The sequence below is a fragment of the Zeugodacus cucurbitae genome, chromosome 5 (assembly GCF_028554725.1).
Source record: "Zeugodacus cucurbitae isolate PBARC_wt_2022May chromosome 5, idZeuCucr1.2, whole genome shotgun sequence".
Classification (NCBI taxonomy): domain Eukaryota; kingdom Metazoa; phylum Arthropoda; class Insecta; order Diptera; family Tephritidae; genus Zeugodacus; species Zeugodacus cucurbitae.
In genome coordinates, this window is record NC_071670.1 from 33,022,754 (window position 1) to 33,042,378 (window position 19,625).

At 39.3% G+C, this 19,625-nt stretch overlaps 2 protein-coding genes across 3 annotated transcripts; one reads left to right on the forward strand and one right to left on the reverse strand.

Moving 5' to 3' along the window:
• Window positions 1-8,856: 8,856 nt before the first annotated feature.
• LOC105213911 (BTB/POZ domain-containing protein 9) lies at window positions 8,857-12,624 on the reverse strand. 2 transcript variants are annotated; one of them, XM_011187021.3, is made up of 7 exons: window positions 12,471-12,624; window positions 12,167-12,266; window positions 11,606-12,090; window positions 11,437-11,544; window positions 10,605-11,367; window positions 10,322-10,536; window positions 8,857-10,253 (listed from the first exon to the last, which is right to left on the reverse strand). In XM_011187021.3, exons 2-7 carry the CDS (start codon window positions 12,234-12,236, stop codon window positions 9,993-9,995), a joined length of 1,902 nt encoding a protein of 633 aa, XP_011185323.2. In that variant the 5' UTR covers window positions 12,237-12,266; window positions 12,471-12,624; the 3' UTR covers window positions 8,857-9,992. The 2 variants fall into 2 exon arrangements, with proteins under 2 accessions (XP_011185323.2, XP_028897284.2); XM_029041451.2 differs by having other exon boundaries at window positions 10,605-11,544.
• Window positions 12,625-13,851: 1,227 nt separating this feature from the next.
• LOC105213912 (uncharacterized) lies at window positions 13,852-14,290 on the forward strand. Its single transcript, XM_011187022.2, has one exon. The coding sequence runs from the start codon at window positions 13,972-13,974 to the stop codon at window positions 14,170-14,172; it is 201 nt and encodes a 66-aa protein (XP_011185324.1). The 5' UTR covers window positions 13,852-13,971; the 3' UTR covers window positions 14,173-14,290.
• Window positions 14,291-19,625: the final 5,335 nt, after the last annotated feature.

Here is a 19,625-nt window from a genome sequence, read left to right on the forward strand (position 1 = left end):
TTAGAGAGCTACATTATAGTGTGATTAGAGGATTATAATTTCTCGATCAGAGAACTATGTCGAGTGTGACAACACTAAGCTTCTTTATTATTACTTGAGATGTTCTCAAACATAAGAGATTAGACAAAATAGCTTGGAGAAGTATTTTCTGCTAATTATTAATTTTTTCATTCGTCTTACTCAGTTTTTCTATTATAGAGTGGTCGTTAGTACTTTGAAACTCATATTGCGTTCGATAGTACCTCTCATTAGAACATGGTTACGCAGATAACCACAATTTTCCGGGATCACGCCCAGCAAATGGGAAAACTTTTCAATTATTGATCAATGTGTTTGAACGAAATTAATTTTCTTAACCATTCGGACAATCAAATCGCCTGTCAACTATCATAAATAAGTGCACTGCTCTTTTAGAATCAATGTGTAATTGCGCGAATCTTTTATGCAGGTTATGGTCGAATACTTCTTAAAACATTAAAGGTTAGGGTAGTATGGTGGGCCAGCAGGTTACGCATATACCAATTAGGCTAAACCCACACCAGCTTAGTTAAGACGTCTTTTCTTGTCTGATAGGACAACATTCCATAACTTTATATGTGACAACCCACACAGAGTAACATGAGACAAAAACACACGTTCGCTTGGTTTGGGCTAGAGCAAAATACGTTTTTGTTTCTTATTAGTCAAAGTCAGTCTTGACTAATTCGGTGTGGTTTGAGCGTTATGGTCCTTAGCAATACCAGATGGAGTGCTGTCTCGTATTCACTGAGTAGTAGTCATCGTTCAGGATGCCAGCGCTTAACGCGAATTTTAAGAGATTATGGGGTCTAACTAACGATATATTTCCAACTTGCTAGCTCAGGACCAACCGACAAGAGATGCTCCAACTTTTCTTTGATGCCCTGCTCTTGACATTGCCTGCATTTCTACCGATCCCACTTTATAGGGGTGGGCCGCTGGGCTGTGACCAGTCAGCATGCCAACCATGGTCCTAAAGCCCTTTCTATGAAGTGCCAGTTGGAAACTTATATATCTCGCTATTATATCCGCTTTGCACATGATCTTTGCGGTTTTACAATCCGGTGGATTCTTCAAAAGCGCTTTGATTCTTCTTGTCATGCACCTGTATATGTCGTCGTTCAGACAATGCTTGGGTTTACAAATGTCGATTGAAAGACTAGCTAGCAATTGAAATAATGAACTTAAAGAAAGCTTTGAGTTTCTGTCATCGCGAAAAAATCATCTCTGGTAAACTTAAATGTGGGTTACTTTGTAGAAGTCCAGCCCCCAACGATTCAGATTCCCAATAAAATTGAACTTAAAGAAAGCTTTGAGTTTCTGTCATCGCGAAAAAATCATCTCTGGTAAACTTAAATGTGGGTTACTTTGTAGAAGTCCAGCCCCCAACGATTCAGATTCCCAATAAAATTGAATAAAACATATGCTTAACCTTAGTACTGGCCCCCACACTTGAGAGCGAACGAATATTATTATGCTTCAAGTATCGCACATTATGAACTAAACTGTAAAAATAAAGAAACAGCAGAAATCGCTTTATCTGCGAAATAACATAAAACACTTCTAAACCACTCGCTCGTGATAAAATAAACGAAATGTTTCTATTCATAACAGCACACAGCAATCCATATGTGCTTATGTAAACACGAAGCCATGTTTAAGCACTTTCAGCACTCCCCTCTCCCTCTGCTATCTCCGACATTCGAACAACTACTTAATCAGAAATGTGTATTATGAACTTTGATTGCAGGTGAAAAGGCGAAAGCAACCGAAACTTGTGTTTGGCATTCCCTAGAAAGTTATGTTGAAGTCAAGCAAAATATGTGACATGTCTTCAGGTGCAAAGCATGCTTAGGCGCCTACAAGCTGCTTAAAACGACGCGCATGCGATGGCTTATCCAAGTCAACAAGACTGGCTGCCAACGACACCCCTCGACGCTGACATAGAAAGCACGGGAGTACAAAGCAACGACACGCCACAGATAATGGATGGCAAAATAAGAAAATTTCGTTGGATCTTGATAAAGCGAAGCAGTCTCCTACGCTCACACACTTGCACTAAAGTTTGCCTGCGGTAAACGCGTCGCTTTTGTTTAGCGCTTTTTGGCTGAATACACTGGCATACATATATATATTAGACAGTCAGTGTGTGTGCAAGGACTCTGGTCTGCCTATTTGTGTCTATTAACCTGCCTACCAGTGTCGCTGCGCACTGAAGCTGGTGAGCGCCGCGCGCTGTGTGTATTAAATTATCAAGATTAACCCAAATCATGTGCGAATATACGAAAATTGGCGAGGAAATGAATATTAGAGGTGAGAAATGCAAATAAATGGAAAGACGTGATAAGTAAGCGCGCAAAATGTGACACTTGATTCCAGCCAAAGCGATTAGTGTGCAGTGGGTGTAGGGGCGTGCCAGTATACCAACCAAGGACAAGCGCGCGTCTGTTCGCACGGGAGTTGGCAGGAAAATAAATGCAAACAATAATATTTGCTTGTTTGTATGCGCTCGAATAAGCATGCATATGAGTATACTCGTATGATAAATTAGGTCAGATAATAAATGTTTTGGGAATCTTCTAAGACAATTTGTTGATAAACGTGAACAAGAGATGGCACATATAAAACCATTAAGTATGTATGCAAAATTATGTTGCGAAACAAATTTCAGGTATCAACTGTGTAATTCATCATACTCCATCTCTCAAATGGCTGTGAAGCGTGCTTGATGACACACAATGATAAGCAAATGGCGCAGTTATTGGGGAGTTCAATGGCATACATAGATGGAGATAGAATCACCAGCTGAACTCAAAAATTTGAAGAAAAACAATGTACCAGGCAGGGTAGAAAGATCGCGTAGATTGAAAAGAAACCACTTCTTGTGGAAATTCAATTTCAACGTTCAAATTAGTCGCCATTCTGGATGATATGCCGATTATAACGATCTTCAAATACCATATTTGTTGAAATGATTGACATTTTTATACAAAATTGGTCTCCCGACGATCGCTTCTTTGTGATAACTAAACTTTTTACCATTTAATTTTTTGGAACTTTTAGTACAAGACAACGTCGCTGAAGGCTAGGTTCCTTGAATACGTTGGATGCTAAAGCAACTCAAAGCCAGATACGTGCAATTTTTTCGATAATTCATTCCTCGAACTGTCTAATAACTCAATACAAGTGTTCCTTCTCAGAATAGTCGATGAAAATTATTCCATACAAAAATATAGGCCTCGTAATTTTTCCCACTAAAGTCTTTCAAAGACTTAGATACTGTTAATCGCATGCAGCCCAATCCACTTGTAAGCGGTATAAAGAGCTTTTGCATTGACGATCACCCTCATTTTACTGTATTCCAAAATTATTTCGAGAATCTTTGATATTTTCGTCTAAGGGATTTTTTTGACGTTCACCAGTGTAATCATGTTCATATGGCCTGACGGAATTTAGTCATAGTGAGCGAACACAGTTATGAGCACTGACCTTTCTGATACCAAAAAAAAATCCGAATGGATTAGAAAGACCCCCACGGCTAATGTCATTTCTATCCAATTTGCTAGGATAACCGAAGCTGTGCCTACCAACCTCACCTGTGTTTCAACCTGTCTGGAAAATACTAGGCATTTTAGGAGGAAATGCTTAGATGATTCCACTTAGCCCTCCGCCAAATAACTTTCGCAAGTTAGTATACTTTGGCCTGTAAGCACATTTTTGCTAGACCTGTTTTTTATCTCGAATCAGATGAACCGTCCATCCATCCATCCAGTAGAAAACCGCAAGTAAGCAGCTGATCCTCTGACTTCATCGCACTCTCTTAAAGATGCACCCTTTATGCAGGGTCCCACACTTAATTAATTTGGCAGACTACACGACTCCGCTAAGGAAACCATTTATCAGCATCAAAAGTCAGACGCACCTAATATTGACGGACGGCAGTTATCCTTCAACCATCGACGTTCGCATGTAGCGAAATTCGTTGTTACTTAAATAAATAAATAAACAAGCAGTCTTCATTCGCCAGCTGTGTCGATAACTTGGCCTTGAGGTGTTTTAGATGATCAAACGGACAAACAAATAATCCATCACAAATGTGCGTGTGTAAGTTCTTAGAATAAATACACATATATATTATACAAGGGCAGGTATTTACAGGAAGTTGTTTATGTAATAAATAGTATTTATGTATGTGCAGTAAACATATAAGAGTGTAAGTGCTAACATATACAGCTACAGAGAATTTTCTACACCTATTCAATCAAATTACCTCGCCGTATATTGTCTCCCAATGCAGAATAGGTCCTACGGAAGGTCTTGTGTATTTCGATGAAATTTTGTAGTTGAAACTTTCCTCAAGATTTTTAAATTTGGTCAAATTAACAACCAAAATATAAACCTATTCTAATACCAACTACCGATATATTAATTAGGCCAATAACTGTTATAAGGTCATCTTATCGGGTTGGGATGGAAATATTTTGAGTCAAATATTCCTTCACTGAAATATCACTTAGCAGTAGTGGCGTTTAAAGACCTCTTCCGAACTCCATCTCGCTCGTACTTATATATATATATATTTGGCGTAGGAACCGCTTTAAGCGATTATAGCCGAATCCACCAGAGCGCGCCACTCATTCCTCCTTTTTGCTTTTTGGCGCCAACTGGAAACACCAAGTGAAGCCAGGTCACTTTGCACTTGGTCTTTCCACCGGAGTGGAGGTCGTCCTCTTCCGCGGCTTCCTCCAGCGGGTACTGCATCGAATACTTTCAGAGCTGGAGTGTTTTCTTCCATCCGTACAACATGACCTAGCCAGCGTAGCCGCTGTCTTTTTATTCGCTGAACTATGTCAATGTCGTCGTATAAATCGTACAGCTGTTCTGAGGACCATAAATCTTGCGCAAAACCTTTCTCTCGAAAACCCCAAGAGTCGCCTAATCGGATGCTTCTGGAAAACGCAGAACAAACGGCGCGGTTGTTGCTTCCAATACCAATGATACCAATACCATCGGCATACGCCAGGAGCTGTACACTCTTGTAGAAGATTGTACCCTCTCTATTTAGCTCTGCAGCTCGTATTTTTTTCCAGCAATAGATTGAAGAAGTCGCACGATAGTGAGTCACCCTGAAGCCTCGTTTGGTATCGAACGGCTCGGAGAGGTCCTTCCCGATCCTGACGGAGCTTTTGGTATTGCTCAACGTCAGCTTACATAGCCGTATTAGTTTTGCAGGGATACCAAATTCAGACATCGCGGCATAAAGGCAGCTCCTTTTCGTGCTATCGAAGGCAGCTTTAAAATCGATGAAAAGATGGTGAGTATCGATTCTTCTCTCTCGGGTCTTTTCCATGATTTGGCGCATTGGGAACATCTGGTCCATTGTAGATTTTTCAGGTCTAAAGCCACACTGATATGGTCCAATCAGTTCGTTGACGGTGGGCTTTAGTCTTCCACACAATACGCTCGACAAAACCTTATATGCGATATTGAGGAGACTTATACCACGGTAGTTGGCGCAGATTGTGGGGTCTCTCTTCTTATGGATTGGGCAGAGCACACTAAGATTCCAATCGTCAGGCATGCTTTCTTCCGACCATATTCTACAAAGAAGCTGATGCATGCACCTTATCAGTTCTTCGCCGCCGTATTTGAATAGCTCGGCCGGTAATCCATCGGCCCCCGCCGCTTTGTTGTTCTTCAAGCGGGTAATTGCTATTCGAATTTCTTCATGGTCGGGTAATGGAACATTTATTCCATCGTCATCGATTGGAATCGGGTTCGCCATCTCCTGGTGTTGTACTCTCACTGCCATTGAGCAGGTCGGAGAAGTGTTCCCTCCATAATCCCAGTATGCTCTGGACATCCGTTACCAGATTACCTCCTCGGTCACTAACATGATAATGCTCCGGTCTTGAAACCTTCTGTAAATCGCCTCATCTTTTCATAAAATTTTCGAGCATTACCCATGTCGGCCAGCTTTTCAAGCTTTTCATACTCACGCATTTCGGCCTCTTTCTTTTTACGTCTGCAAATGCGTCTCGCTTCCCTCTTCAGTTCTCGATATCTATCCCACCCCGAACGTGTTGTGGTCGATCGCAACGTTACGAGGTAAGCAGTCTGTTTCCTCTCCACTGCGGAACGACAATTCTCATCGTACCAACTATTTTTTTGGCGTTGCCGGAGACCAATTGTTTCGGCTGCAGCGGTATGCAATGAGTTTGAGATGCCGTTCCACAGCTCCTTTATATCGAGATGCTGATAAGTGCTCTCAGAGAGCAGGAGTGCAAGTCGAGTAGAAAATCGTTCGGCTGTCTTTTGTGATTGCAGCTTTTCGACGTCGAACCTTCCTTGTATTTGTTGACGGGCATTCTTTGCTGCACAGAGGCGAGTGCGTATCTTTGCTGCTACTAGATAATGGTCCGAGTCAATATTTGGTCCTCGGAGCGTACGCACGTCTAAAACACTGGAGACATGTCTTCCGTCTATCACAACGTGATCAATTTGATTGCGCGTTTTTCGATCAGGGGACAGCCACGTTGCTTGATGAATTTTTTTATGCTGGAATCTGGTACTACAGACAACCATATTTCGGGCCCCAGCGAAGTCGATCAGCCTCAGGCCGTTTGGCGATGTTTCGTCATGGAGGCTGAATTTTCCAACTGTTGTGCCAAAGACACCTTCTTTACCCACCCTGGCGTTCAAATCGCCAAACACGACTTTTACATCGTGGCGGGGACAGCGCTCATAGGTGCGTTCTAGGCGCTCATAGAAAGCATCTTTGGTCACATCGCCCTTCTCTTCCGTTGGGGCGTGGGCGCAAATCAGCGATATGTTGAAGAACCTCGCTTTGATGCGGATTGTGGCAAGACATTCATCCACCGGGGTGAATGCCAGGACTCGGCGAAGTAGTCTCTCTCCTACCACAAATCCAACACCAAATTTGCGCTCCTTTATATGGCCGCTGTAGTAGATGTCACAAGGACCCACCTTCTTCCGTCCTTGTCCCGTCTATCGCACTTCTTGGACGGCGGTGATGTCAGCCTTTAGTTGTATGAGGACATCAACAGCAGAGGCACCTTCCCAATTAAGAGTGCGGACATTCCAGGTTCATGCCCTCAAATCATGATCCTTAGTACGTTTGCAGGGGTCGTCATCAAAAGGGGGGTTTCTCATCCGAGGCTCGGTGTTTGTTTTCATTGGGGAGATTTTTTTATGTGGTGGGTCCCAAGCCCTACGCACAACCGCAGAAGCGGGCTTCGCCTTCTCACTTTAGCTCGCCTCCAAACGGATGTCTGTTAGCTACCCAGGGGATACTTGGTCTAAAACCGGAAGTCGTGAACTGCTTGAGTCATATGCAAAAGAATCGTTCCTGGCCACTCCCAAGTGAATGGCAATCAGAAACTTTCCTCACTTTCGTGAACTTCTACATATGACCCCATCCCCCATCTCGTACTTACAAAAGCTAAAATCCTTTTAAGATCTAGTTAGGCTTTAAGACTCCGTTGGGTCCAGAAGCTGCACACGCTCCACTCCGTCAACTGAGGATAACGCCATCACTTAAATTGAGAAATCCCTACCTCAAAGTGCCAAACGAGTTCACTAGTGAGAATAACTCCACCTCGGAGACCAGCAGCTCGCATTGTAGAGCTGACAGAACCCAGCTCTCTAGACAGTGACTCATAATGTTCATGATTCTTGATGTTCTTTGAGCATTACCAAGGGAACGAGCGTGACAAACTACCAGTTACGGACCATATCCTCAAGCAATAAAAGCTGAGATGATTTCGTCGATATCAACCCTGCAGGCAATTTTACATCCAAGAAATGTTTCTAAGTTATACTGCCAACTCCGCAAAACAACACTACAAAAAACACTATTTTCGTGGCTACCGTTCTATAAGTATTCTTATATGACCCGACCTTGAAAAAGTCCATGGACCTGTTGTTGTAGTTGTAGCGGTTACCCAGGTCTGCCTAAAACGACAAGCCTAGCCTAATTGTCATCGAAGTCATCTAACGAGAGGCCCAGGAAACGAGCTGTTTCGATGGGGTTGGACCAAAGGAAAAGGGGTGTTAGATGAGTAGGGTTAAGGGGACATGCAAAGAGGTGGTTAATGTCATGCGGGGACTCTTTGGATTCAGGACATATGTTGAGTATTTCGGGGTCTAGTCTGGAGAGGTAGAAGTTTAGTCTGCTACAATATCCAGAACGAAGTTGCGCAAGGGTCACTCTAGTTTCGGGAGACAACTCGAGCTCTGTGTCTGCAACGGTGGGTGTTGTTTCTCCAAGTACGCCATTCACGGATAGGAAGTCTATGAAGGTGTTAATAGCTCCTCTGTGAATGGCGTTCAGTGCTTGTGTATAGTTAGTCGCGTCCGAAGTCCTGTCGGTATAGTCTTTTAAGTCGTCGACGTATTTCAGCAAGGTACTCTTAATGCCTCTGGGAGGCGGCTCGGCTTCCAGCAGGTAACTGCATGGGTGTTTTCTACGAAACTCATTAGATATTGTATATGACAATTAATACACATTTCCTCCAAACATATTTCTGCGTTCTAGCCGTGTTTAGAACGGTTCGTTATTGTGGTTTTAATAATTATCCAGTGCTGCTGGAACGGAAAGTATAAGTCTTGTTGTTATCGAGGTCCTCTGACAGGAAACGTGCTGTTTCGACAGTGTCGGAACAAAGGGAGAGGGGTGTTAAGAGTCGGCTTCATTGGACATGCAAACAGCTGACTAGTATCATGCGGGGGCTCATATCCAGATCGAAGTCTGAACAGGAGGTGTCTTGCGAGACATAAACCATATCCTTTTACATAATACATAAAATACTATATCAATTTTTTGTATAGAGTTAAAAGATAATTTATTATATACACGTACATTATTATTTATGCAATCAAAACACCAAAAGTAAGAAAATATTGATAGTTCAGTATACAAGTAGATACATAAATACATACATACATGCATTATGGGACCAGAGAAATCAATTTGGTTTTTGTATTCGAACATATAATCGAGTTTTTTACACTTGAAACTAAATTAGAACATAATTTGTAAATAACTAAATTGTTGCAGAGCTACATAGATACATTCATACATATATACGTACGTAGCACAACAGCGAACAATCGATACCAAAAAAAGCTTATACACCAAAGCGTTCAAAAAGTTTAGACACTTGTTAAGTATTATACATATATACAAAAACAAAAATATACAGTTAAATAACAGTAAATATACAGTTACAAAATAAATATGTTGTATTAGATGATGATACGCTTAAACAACAAACTAAGTAACATTTAAAAATACGTTTTTTTACATTTACAATTGTTGTTTAAAATTATTACCTTTTTTTAGGTTATGTGTCTTTTATAATTCATACATAATACAAACGTTAAGTAGCACAGTTAGTTATATGCTGCTGTGCCATAAAATGCTGGAGTGCCATAATTACACATTTAACGTGTCTTTTTTATTAACAACATAATTATTTCTAGCATAAAATCAATTATATTTGAAACAATTTCCCCGCTACAAACGTAATAATTGCGATTTAGTGGTTATTGCTTTACATATTGGCATACTTCCGAAAATATGATTTTTAATTAATAAAATTTCAACACTTATATAAGAATAGTTCAAACAATAATTTACATTACTAAAAACATTATGCTAAACAAACATTTGTTGATTGATTGCAATGACGCATAGGCCACCATGAGTTGTGGCGCTGAATGTTGCTTACACATTGTAAATTTGACACACACACATAAAAATATGATTAACATCACTAAGAGCCGCGCTATGTATATATGTGGTATATAAAACTTCAAAATAGAGAGTTTAAAGTACAAAATAGTCAACCTCTTCATAGCTCTAAAATTGTATTTGCTTAAAATATGATGACTCGTATTCGAGTTGCACAGTGCTAGTGTGAAGATAGCATTTGGTTTGTTAGAAACTCGTTTTAATTGCGCTCAACCAAAATATTGTCCAGCCCAATTAGAACCTCCTCCGGCACTGATTCATTGTTGTTTGGCTGATCTAAACTGACAACATTATTGCTTTCTGCATTGCACGCACTCTCTTTGCTGTCATTGCTTTCATCACCCGCGCCTGACGCGTCTGCAATTTTGCCGTTGGCACGTTGTTCTTGCTCCTTCTCCTTTTCAATTTGCAGGAAGTTGGGGTCCTGCGAGGGGCACTCCAGGTGCACACAATGGAAAATCTGCAAATTAAAATATTTAGTATAGAAAAATTTAAAGCATATATTTTTTTTGTTTCAAGACTACTCACCTCATTGGCCGTATTGCGCGTGCCGACAATGCGTATAAATACTATTGGACGTGGAGTGAATGAGAAATTCTGCCATGAGCGCACTTGATCATTGCGCTTATCGACGATTATATGCCAATCCTTCTGATTCACCGATGTTTCAATATAGAAACTATACGTGCGATCGTCACAATCCCACAGCAGCAGACGCATTGAGCCAATAATGTAAGGTTGGCCTGTATATTTTAAATAAATTTGAATCATTAATAAAAAAATATAAAAAATTTCAGCTGTAAGTAGTCACCTAATCTAACTACGATTTCGCCGCTGCCCAGCTGATGGCATGTATAACCCGAATCCCAGTCGTAATTCACATAATCGCCATTCAGCAGCGCATTACGCGTGCGACTCACACCATCCACCACAATAGCGCTCATATCGGTGCGTGCCACATTTACTGTGGGTGCCACAATGCCGTTAATTAATTTTGGTAAGGATGCCGTGTACATAGCCTCCAGTCCTACTACATGGAATACTTTATTCACTGTGTTGTGTGTGCCGACGAGTTTGATGTAGCGCACTGGGCGCGCGGGGAAATACAAAAATTGCCACGACCGACAATAATACTGCGAGTAATCTATAACGCGATCCCAGTTGGTAGAATTTGCCGACACCTCTATGTAATACGAATAGGAGCGATTATCGCGATCCCAGAGTAGCAGCTTGATATGATTGATAATACAGATTGTGCCCAACTCAACAGTTATGCCGCCTTCAATATTGTCGCCAATGCAATGGCGTGTGTAGCCTTTTTCCATATCATATGAAATGAAATCACCGTCCAACAAAGCCGCGCGACACTCGCCTAGTATGGTTCGGGAATGGAATTTTGCTGTGGCCACATTCTCTTCAGGCCACAGAGCGGCACGATATGGTAAATATTTCGAGGTTGTTTGCTCTTGTATAGCGTCTAGTAACTTGTCGGCGTCCAAAATACCCGATGGACGCACAACTTGCAACAAATCCTCAAGTTTCATTAATGGTAAGCGAACGTACGAAACAACTGACTGCAAACGTAAAGAAAAGGATATATAAATATTTATAACCGATATATAACTGCTAAATTTGCTACTTACGTCAATATTGATATTTGTGTGGCTTTTACACCACTCCCACACTGCCAAAAATATCTCCACTTCAGGTGCAAAAAATGAGTCCCGTCGCAGGACCTCTTTTAATGATTCCTTCAATTAAAAAATAATAATTTAGCATGTATTTATATCAATTTATTTTGTATTTTCTAACCATTGACAGCGCGCTGAATGACTCATGTTCCAAAATAAGCGCGGCATTGCGATCCATGAATGTTAAACACACCTCTGTTAACTTATCCAAATTATACAAACGCGCCGCATCCAAAATAGCACAAACATTATTAAGCGCCAAATATTGTCGTAGATATTGTGAGATGGCATGCTCCAATTCGCTGAAACCATATTGATTAGCCAAACCTAAGGTGTCCAGTATATTGTCCTCATCCATCTGTGCGAGTGGCATATGACCGGAGTAAATATATTTTAACAGAGCCTTAAAGGCTTCGACTGGAATTTGTAATTCAATTTCGCTTTGCCTGGACTCGCACAGTCCTCCAAACAAAAGCGCACGAAAATATTCACTACGTGCAGCCAAAATAACACGATGAGCTGGGAGACGCTGATTTTCAACTATGAAAGTCACATCCGAATAATCGTCGTTCATACAAAGTTGTGCCATCTGCTCCGAGAAACGTTCTAGAATTACAAAGGAATTTTGTTTACATTTCCATCGAAATAGGAATATGATTATAAGTTGGGGAATTACACATACCTGTTAATTTTACATCGTCGCTCCGTGTCTTTGTCAAAGATAGCAATTTATATTGACTCTGGCTGCTCATCTTATGAAATTTCGATTAACAATTACAGCACTTAAAATAAATGTATTTTAATAAAATGCAAATGAGAACAGTGACAATACAAATATGTAACGAATTGATACTAGGTAAACACAGAAAAACTTCTAGATATTTTCGCACACAAGCACACGATATGCTCTTTACATATTTTAAAATGACAACTAATTGTTAGACAGCAAATATAACAAATATATAATGTTTAAATATGTCACTTACGCCGTTATTAACAAATATTTATGGAATTTCAAAATGTTTTCCGGCAGCGACGCAATTATTTGACTCTTTTATTTTGTATATTTTCTTTTGCCTTGCTTCTCCTAATCTCTACACTGAAATGTTGCCAGACGACAGACGGAAGTTTGGAGATTTAAATATTTGCACTAATATCAGTCATGACTGATAAAATTGCAGGCTGTTCAGTTCGAATAAGGCTGATATAATTACTATACAAGTAAATCATTCGCAATTTTCTATCCAAACATGTTTTCGGAGTGGTGTATCAATGCAAACCATCGAATAAAGTCTGAGAAGTTGAGTTTTAACTCATTGCCCAATGTGTGACAAATTTCAATTAGCCCGACCTTAGCGTAGTTATTTTAGAATTTATTTCTAATTATTCATCATCATCGTTATTTATTAGGAATAATATGTGAGCCAAATTAATATCCCTATAACGTAATAGTGTAATTTTTTTAAGCTTAATGACCACATTTTTTAAATCTAATTAAATTTGTATATATTCAAATATTTTTCATATATAAATTTATACTTAGCAATGAATTTATATTAATTGATGATTGATTATTATAGACCTGTTCAAATTCCAATTATTTTTCTAATACAGTTGATCTCCTTTTTGCACGGTTAACTGGGACAGTAAATTACTCGTGTAAAAAAAACCGTGCAAAAAAATCAAATTTTTATATAAAACTCACTATTGGGACCAATTTAAGAAAAAAATCGTGCAAAAAATAGAAAACGTGTAAAAAAGATCTAATTTTACATGAAAATCTATCTATTCGTACAGTGAGAATTTACACTGTTGTTGTTGTTATAGACTTTTCTGGTATTATACATATGTATGTACATATTACTGTTAGAAGGAACAAACAATAACTATTCTGGGAATGGTAAAAAATAATACATTTCAAAGTTCCGTCATTAATCGCTGTGTCTTCTTTTTTCTTACTCCTTCATACAACTTCATTTATTTGTTTACGTATTGAAATTGTTGCAACCTTTTCAATGGCTTTCGAATCTAAGATTTGTATTTTTTAGTTTAGACCTAATTTAGAATTTATTAAATTCTATTAACAGCAATGAATTTGTGACGTATTGACGTATGGAATTTTGATTTTATTGCAAAAAAGTATACAATTAAAATAAAAAAACCGTGTAAAAAAAATAAAATCGTGTAAAATTGGTATCTTGAAAGTGTTCAAAAACACCGTGTAAAAAAAACCGTTCAAAAAAAAAACCGTGTAAAAAGGAGATCAACTGTACTTTATAATTTTGGTAATTTTGCCATTGTCAAGCAAATCAGAGGAATTATGGAGTGCAATAATTAACACAAAATATGGCAACGTTAGTATACAAGATACAACTCTGTGCACAGCTGTTGAATTTTGTTTACTCTGGCTGTAGCCAATTGCTATTGGTACAAAAATTTAACAAAACAAAATTAGTTGTTATTTGTGTTAAATTTTGTATAATAAAAATGCGAAAGCGTGAGTTGCAGAGCATACCTCTAAAGTTGGGGGAGTTGAAGGAGTATGATGTTATACGTAATGAACGCGCTGCCGCTAGAAATCCGGCTCCGCATGATGACAGCCAAACAAATGAGCAACCGTCACCGATTGCCAATGTTGGACCAAAAACAAAGAAGGAAATACAATCTCGATTGAATGCGACTACTTGAAAACACCGAGGGATACACTAGAATACATATTTTAAGCACTTATTTTAAAGTTGTGTGGAACATTGCTGTTTATATACATTATATAAAAGTTTTTTCAATAACATTGTGATACAATTAATTATAACATGGCTACTGTTGATCTGGGAGATAGTTAAACAATATTGGCTAATGGCAAACTGTGCCGACCGGTACACACCAGACGTTTTCGGTTATGAAGTGCTCTCACTGAGCCCTTGAACTTTATTTATTTTGAAAGTTTGCGCTTCATATGCAATTTTTGTAAAATTCCATATTCTAACTAATCATTTCTTATAATGTTAAATATTTTATCCGCATAATTTTTATACTTTTCTGCCATCCTTTAAGTTTATTCATATAAACTCATACTTATGTATGCCTATAAGCGGTTAAGAGAAAAGAAAGTTGCAACATCGACATGAAAATTCGATTTGTGGTAAGCGATAGTCGCGACATTTTCATCTGCTCCTCACTTTATGGTTTCTTTATATGGAAGCACATATAACCACACATGCGTTAGTGCAAAACTCGCGCAAACTTAACTGTCAAATTTAATCAAAATGTACGAAACAAGTTCACACATTCATATATAATCCGCGAAAACAGTAATATTGGAAAAGTGGTTTAATAACTCCATAATATTGACTTTCACTGTTTGATAAAGGGAGAAAGTACGGACGTCCTCAGCTAAAAGTTCGCTTGAACGTTGTAACAATTGCTGACAGTTTCTTAATTGATAAGAAATTAATGGAAATTGATTACATGCGATGCTCTTGAAGCCAATTGCTGGCATTTTGTCTAATTGTGTTGCTATTTGAGGATAGGTTAAGGACAAAAATCGATGTGAATTACTCTTGATTGGCTACAATGTTTATTAACGAATTTTCTATAAATTTAAGAAGTTTATTTAAGGTTTTGTTAAATACATATCATTTAGTTGAGAAAGAGATTAATAAAGAATAGTATCTGTATAATCTCTTGTGCCAAATAAACTCCTCTGCAGTTGAATACTGAAGATAATGACAGAGGAATAGTGATATTAGCAAAAACATGTTGGTGGTTGGTGAGAGGCCTCCGATAGTAACATCTTGGAACGAACAATGCCATGAACGAATTTCAACATAAAGTTTAAAGCAATCCTGGGCATTACAAATTTTGGATAAATCTAAACATCTAAACCAGTCATATACTACGCAGTTTTTGTAAAAATCATCCCTGCAGTCACTTACTGGAAGCCGAGCCGGCTCCCAGAGCCAAGAGTATATCGACCGGACTTCGGATGCGATAGACATTCGACAAGCACTGAGCGCTATCCACAGAGGAGCCCTTAACAACTTCATCGATTCCCCCTCAGTGAATGGCGTACTTGGAGATAAAATACCACCTATTGCAGACAGTGAGCTCGAGTTGCCTCGCGAAATTAGAGTGATCCTCGCTCAATTTCATTCTAGATATTAGAGCAATTCAAACTCCTACTTATCCAGACTTAACATACTCAATATAGGTCCTGCATGCAAAGTTTCCCCGCATGACACTAACCACCTCTTTGCATGCCTCTTAAATCCTACTAATCTTACACCCTTCTCCCTTTGGTCCGACTCTATCAAAACAGCTCGTTTCCTAAGCCTTCCGTTAGATGACTTCGATGACAAATAATTTAGCGTTATCGGTTCAGACATGGTAACCGCTACAACAACATCAGGATAAATGTTCATTACAACTCAGAAAGTCTTCCTTGCATTGGCATACTGATAGCTCGAAAACGCCTGGAGGCATAGGGGCCCGGACACTAGAGCCTAAACTATGGGCAGGTTTCCAAGTATCTTCCAACCGGAAACTTTCTACAATAAGTCGTAACGGTGAAAAGCATTTCCCATATATTTTTGCAATAGGAATCTGATTATCCGACCCCCTGAATAAACTGACCCTCCAAAGAACACAAGAGTTCTCTGTTAGATAGCAAAATAAGTCCAAATATGCTTGTAGCCTGGCAATGATTACAAAAGACGTCGCTTACATGTGACAAAACCACAACCCCCCGAATTCTTCTGCCTGGTCAATTTTATTGACAGCTCAATTAAATTTCGTTTTGACAGACTAAAGGCCAACTATCCATAATTTCCATCAGCGAAATCAGTAATTCCTTCAACACACACACACATTCAAACAAACAAATGCTTTTCGAACGTTGAAAAGAGACTCAAGTGTTTTGTTGTTGCCGGCAAGCGGTTGTAAGGAGCTGCGTGTGGGTGGCGGTGGACGAGGCTGACGACGATAAAATAACAAGTTTTGAAAAGCCACAAATTGACAAGTGTAATCCATGGAATGTCGTCAACATTTTTGTGCGTACAAAAGTCAATTTTCACAAAATCCACTTGCCGGCGAGCAGCAGACGCCGAGCTAAGGAAGTAGCAAAGAACAGTGAGCTGAAGCAATGTAAATAGCTGCGAAGCTGCTACTACCGATGGCTGAGGCTCTGCACTGAAATTTGAATTACAAGTAAGAGTGTGTATGGAATGGATATATGTGTGTGTGTGCTCGAAGAGCGGTTTGCATGTGCTGCTGTCTGCCCAACCACCAAATCAGATAAAACGTCACTTTTGTGTGTTTAACAGAGCGTGTATGCGCTCGTGGTTTCAGGAGTACACAAGCCGGCTGCTCGGGCAGTCAAAAGCACAGGCAGGCGCTCAAGTAAGCATTCGCTTGACGTTTTCAATATATACATACATGTATGCATATAGAGTACAGTCTTTGTTGGTGTGGAATTTCTATGGAGTGTCCGTGCGTAGATTAGGTCAATTGGAACTTTTACACAGTTACTCAAGCTCATAAGCCAGACACAAACACACATGCCGTTAGTCGAAATGCATTCTGACCGCCACATTTGATGCTCATTCATATTGATACTTCCTGCGTCTGGCTAACAAAAAACAAAGAAACGAGTTGCAGAGTTAACCACCAAAAGGTCACATACACACGCGTACACACCGACACGTAATTACTTGATCAGCACCGAAAATTTTCAATAGAGTTCCTAAGTACTCCAACACGGCGTTGACCTGAGCAGTTGTTAACATTAAAGGCGCACTTGAAGCCACGTCTCCCTGGGGACATATTGGCAAGTTAAGTGTTTTATGAACTTACCGTATGGCTAACGGTATGCGCACCCACGTTTTGCGTGTAGCCAGCCTGCACCACTTGTGCCAAACATGACTTGCGCCACCACTGAACTTCTTTCTCAGCCTTACTGAACTCTTCACCCTTCCAACTGCAGCGCCAACTCTCCTTAATAAACTTCGAGTTGCTTACGCTTGAGCGCTACGTTGCTGTGTCCTCATTGGCACCCTTCTTCTATTATAACTTCATCTGCGTACACAATCTCACATATTTGTCTTCTGCTGGTCATCGTCATATTGAACTATTTAAGCGTTTAATTTGATTTCGCTCAAGTGCGGTTTTTCCTGTTCACTTTCGACACTTTGTAACTACTTTAACAGCACAGAACACTTTGCCACTTACCAACAGTTTGTATGTAGCAACCCAACAGGAAAATCTACGAATCTAGAACATTATTTGAAAACATCGTCAAAAACTTCAACGTGTTCTTTTTTTTTAGATATATTGAAGTGAGGATAGGTTAGGTTAGGCTAAGTTACTCGGCAGATCTCTGCCTATGCATGAAAATCTCACTTGAGACCAAAAGGATCTCGCAACTGCACAGGTGCTGTTTGTTGTGCAGCGCTTGGTAAGCTAATGCGACAAGAAAGACACTGCAGTGGTTTTGTAATCTAAAGCCTCCACCAAACGACAACGCCATAGAACATTATGAGCTTTATTATGGTATCATAAAGCCATAATACCACTTTCTAATAGCTCGTTTACAGCAGTATAGGACTATCGAAGCCTTTCTCACCCTCTCCTCAATGTTTTTGGTTCCAAGAGAGCTTCCTATCTGGGAGGGTATTTCATCTTGTTCATGGTTACAGACCCAGTGAGGGGGCAGAGATGGGCGTTTGGTATTTTAGACCACCTTGTGAATATAACAAGTTCCGTTTTATAAGGCTTTATGGCTAAGCCACTTCTGTGCGCCCAGTGCGTTACCAAATTTAAGTATTCTTGAGTCAACTCATAAACGGTATTTAGGATTTTTTTTTACCATAAGGGCTCGTCAGCGTAGCCGTCACTCGACAGCAAGCTCCTTTATTAGATCGTTTAACACCTGGATTCAGAGCAAAGGTAAGATAACCGTATCTTGGAGAGTTTGTAATAAATGTGCAAGACCAAAAATGGCTTGTTAAGTCTTATACCAGCTCAAATGAAGCACCCATTCCTAAGTGGTTCACTGAATTCAGTATTATAGTCTGTAAGAGGCCAAATCCACTGAATCCAATTAATATCCGAAAGAGGTTGTTAAGAACGAAAACTTCAAAACACATAAAATGATTGGGGATGACCATAAAATTTAAATGATGGAGATAGCCGGAACTCCGATGATACTAAAGGAATGTATCGGTCACATAAGTTCATGACCATTTCGGTATAAGAAAATTCCGACCGAATCACTTTGCTCCACCACGACACTTTTTCTGTTCGGTTAATCTTGAATATTCCGAGAATAAACTTCCAGACTTCGAAGAAATTAACGTCAAGAGTGAAGACATATAAATCATTTTCTGATCGCCTAATTCATTACTGATCAAGTTGGGCGATTAATGAGAAGTACAAATTTACATTCTATTTCAAAAATCTCATTTAATCCAAATCTATATATTTACCTTATAAAAATCTGTGACAATTAATATTCTACAGCTTACACTTTCCTGCTGGTACGCTAAGAAGAAGAAGATGTATGGGTAAAACATGTTCGTCCAGTTTAGTTGATAGAGCTCTGTGTTTTGCTCGGCCACTCTGTCTTTCTGATTTGACTTCCGGCCAGTGTGGTTTTGTTTTATTGAACTTGGAAAGTTTTTCTCTGTTGCCACTTATCCTGATGGGTTCGCCTTCGGAAAGCAGGTGCGTGTTGTGTCCTTTTAATGAGTACATGTGTTATGCAATTTGTTCCACAACAACAACAAATTTATGTTTGCAAACATACATGTATTTCGATTTAAGCGTAGAAATATTTTACATTCTGTTCATGGCAAATAAGTTAGTAAATTTATGGTATTTGTAAGATCAAATATTTGTTCTTGATTATTTTGGCCATATCTATGATAATATATTATGTTCATTCTATGAAAACGATTTTTGTTTTTCACATATTGAAGGTTGTATTCGGCATAAAGTAAACTGAATGATAGAAAATCACCATCTTGGATGCATTTGGTTTAAAGGAAGATTTCTTTTACGTCTGGAATTAAACAAAAAAATGCTCGCAAAAGACTTCTACTCAATTTAAATTAAGATATTTTTTGCATTATCCCATATATTCTGGA

What these genes read in the sequence shown, in the direction of transcription:
- LOC105213911 (XM_029041451.2), bottom strand. Translation starts at nt 12,236, where the DNA reads ATGAGCAGCCAGAGTCAATATAAATTGCTATCTTTGACAAAGACACGG. An exon ending in CGACGATGTAAAATTAACAG is followed by an intron (nt 12,091 to 12,166) that starts GTATGTGTAATT and finishes TTGTAATTCTAG; the next exon opens with AACGTTTCTCGGAGCAGATG. An exon ending in CGCGCAATACGGCCAATGAG is followed by an intron (nt 10,254 to 10,321) that starts GTGAGTAGTCTT and finishes TTTAATTTGCAG; the next exon opens with ATTTTCCATTGTGTGCACCT.
- LOC105213912 (XM_011187022.2), top strand. Translation starts at nt 13,972, where the DNA reads ATGCGAAAGCGTGAGTTGCAGAGCATACCTCTAAAGTTGGGGGAGTTG.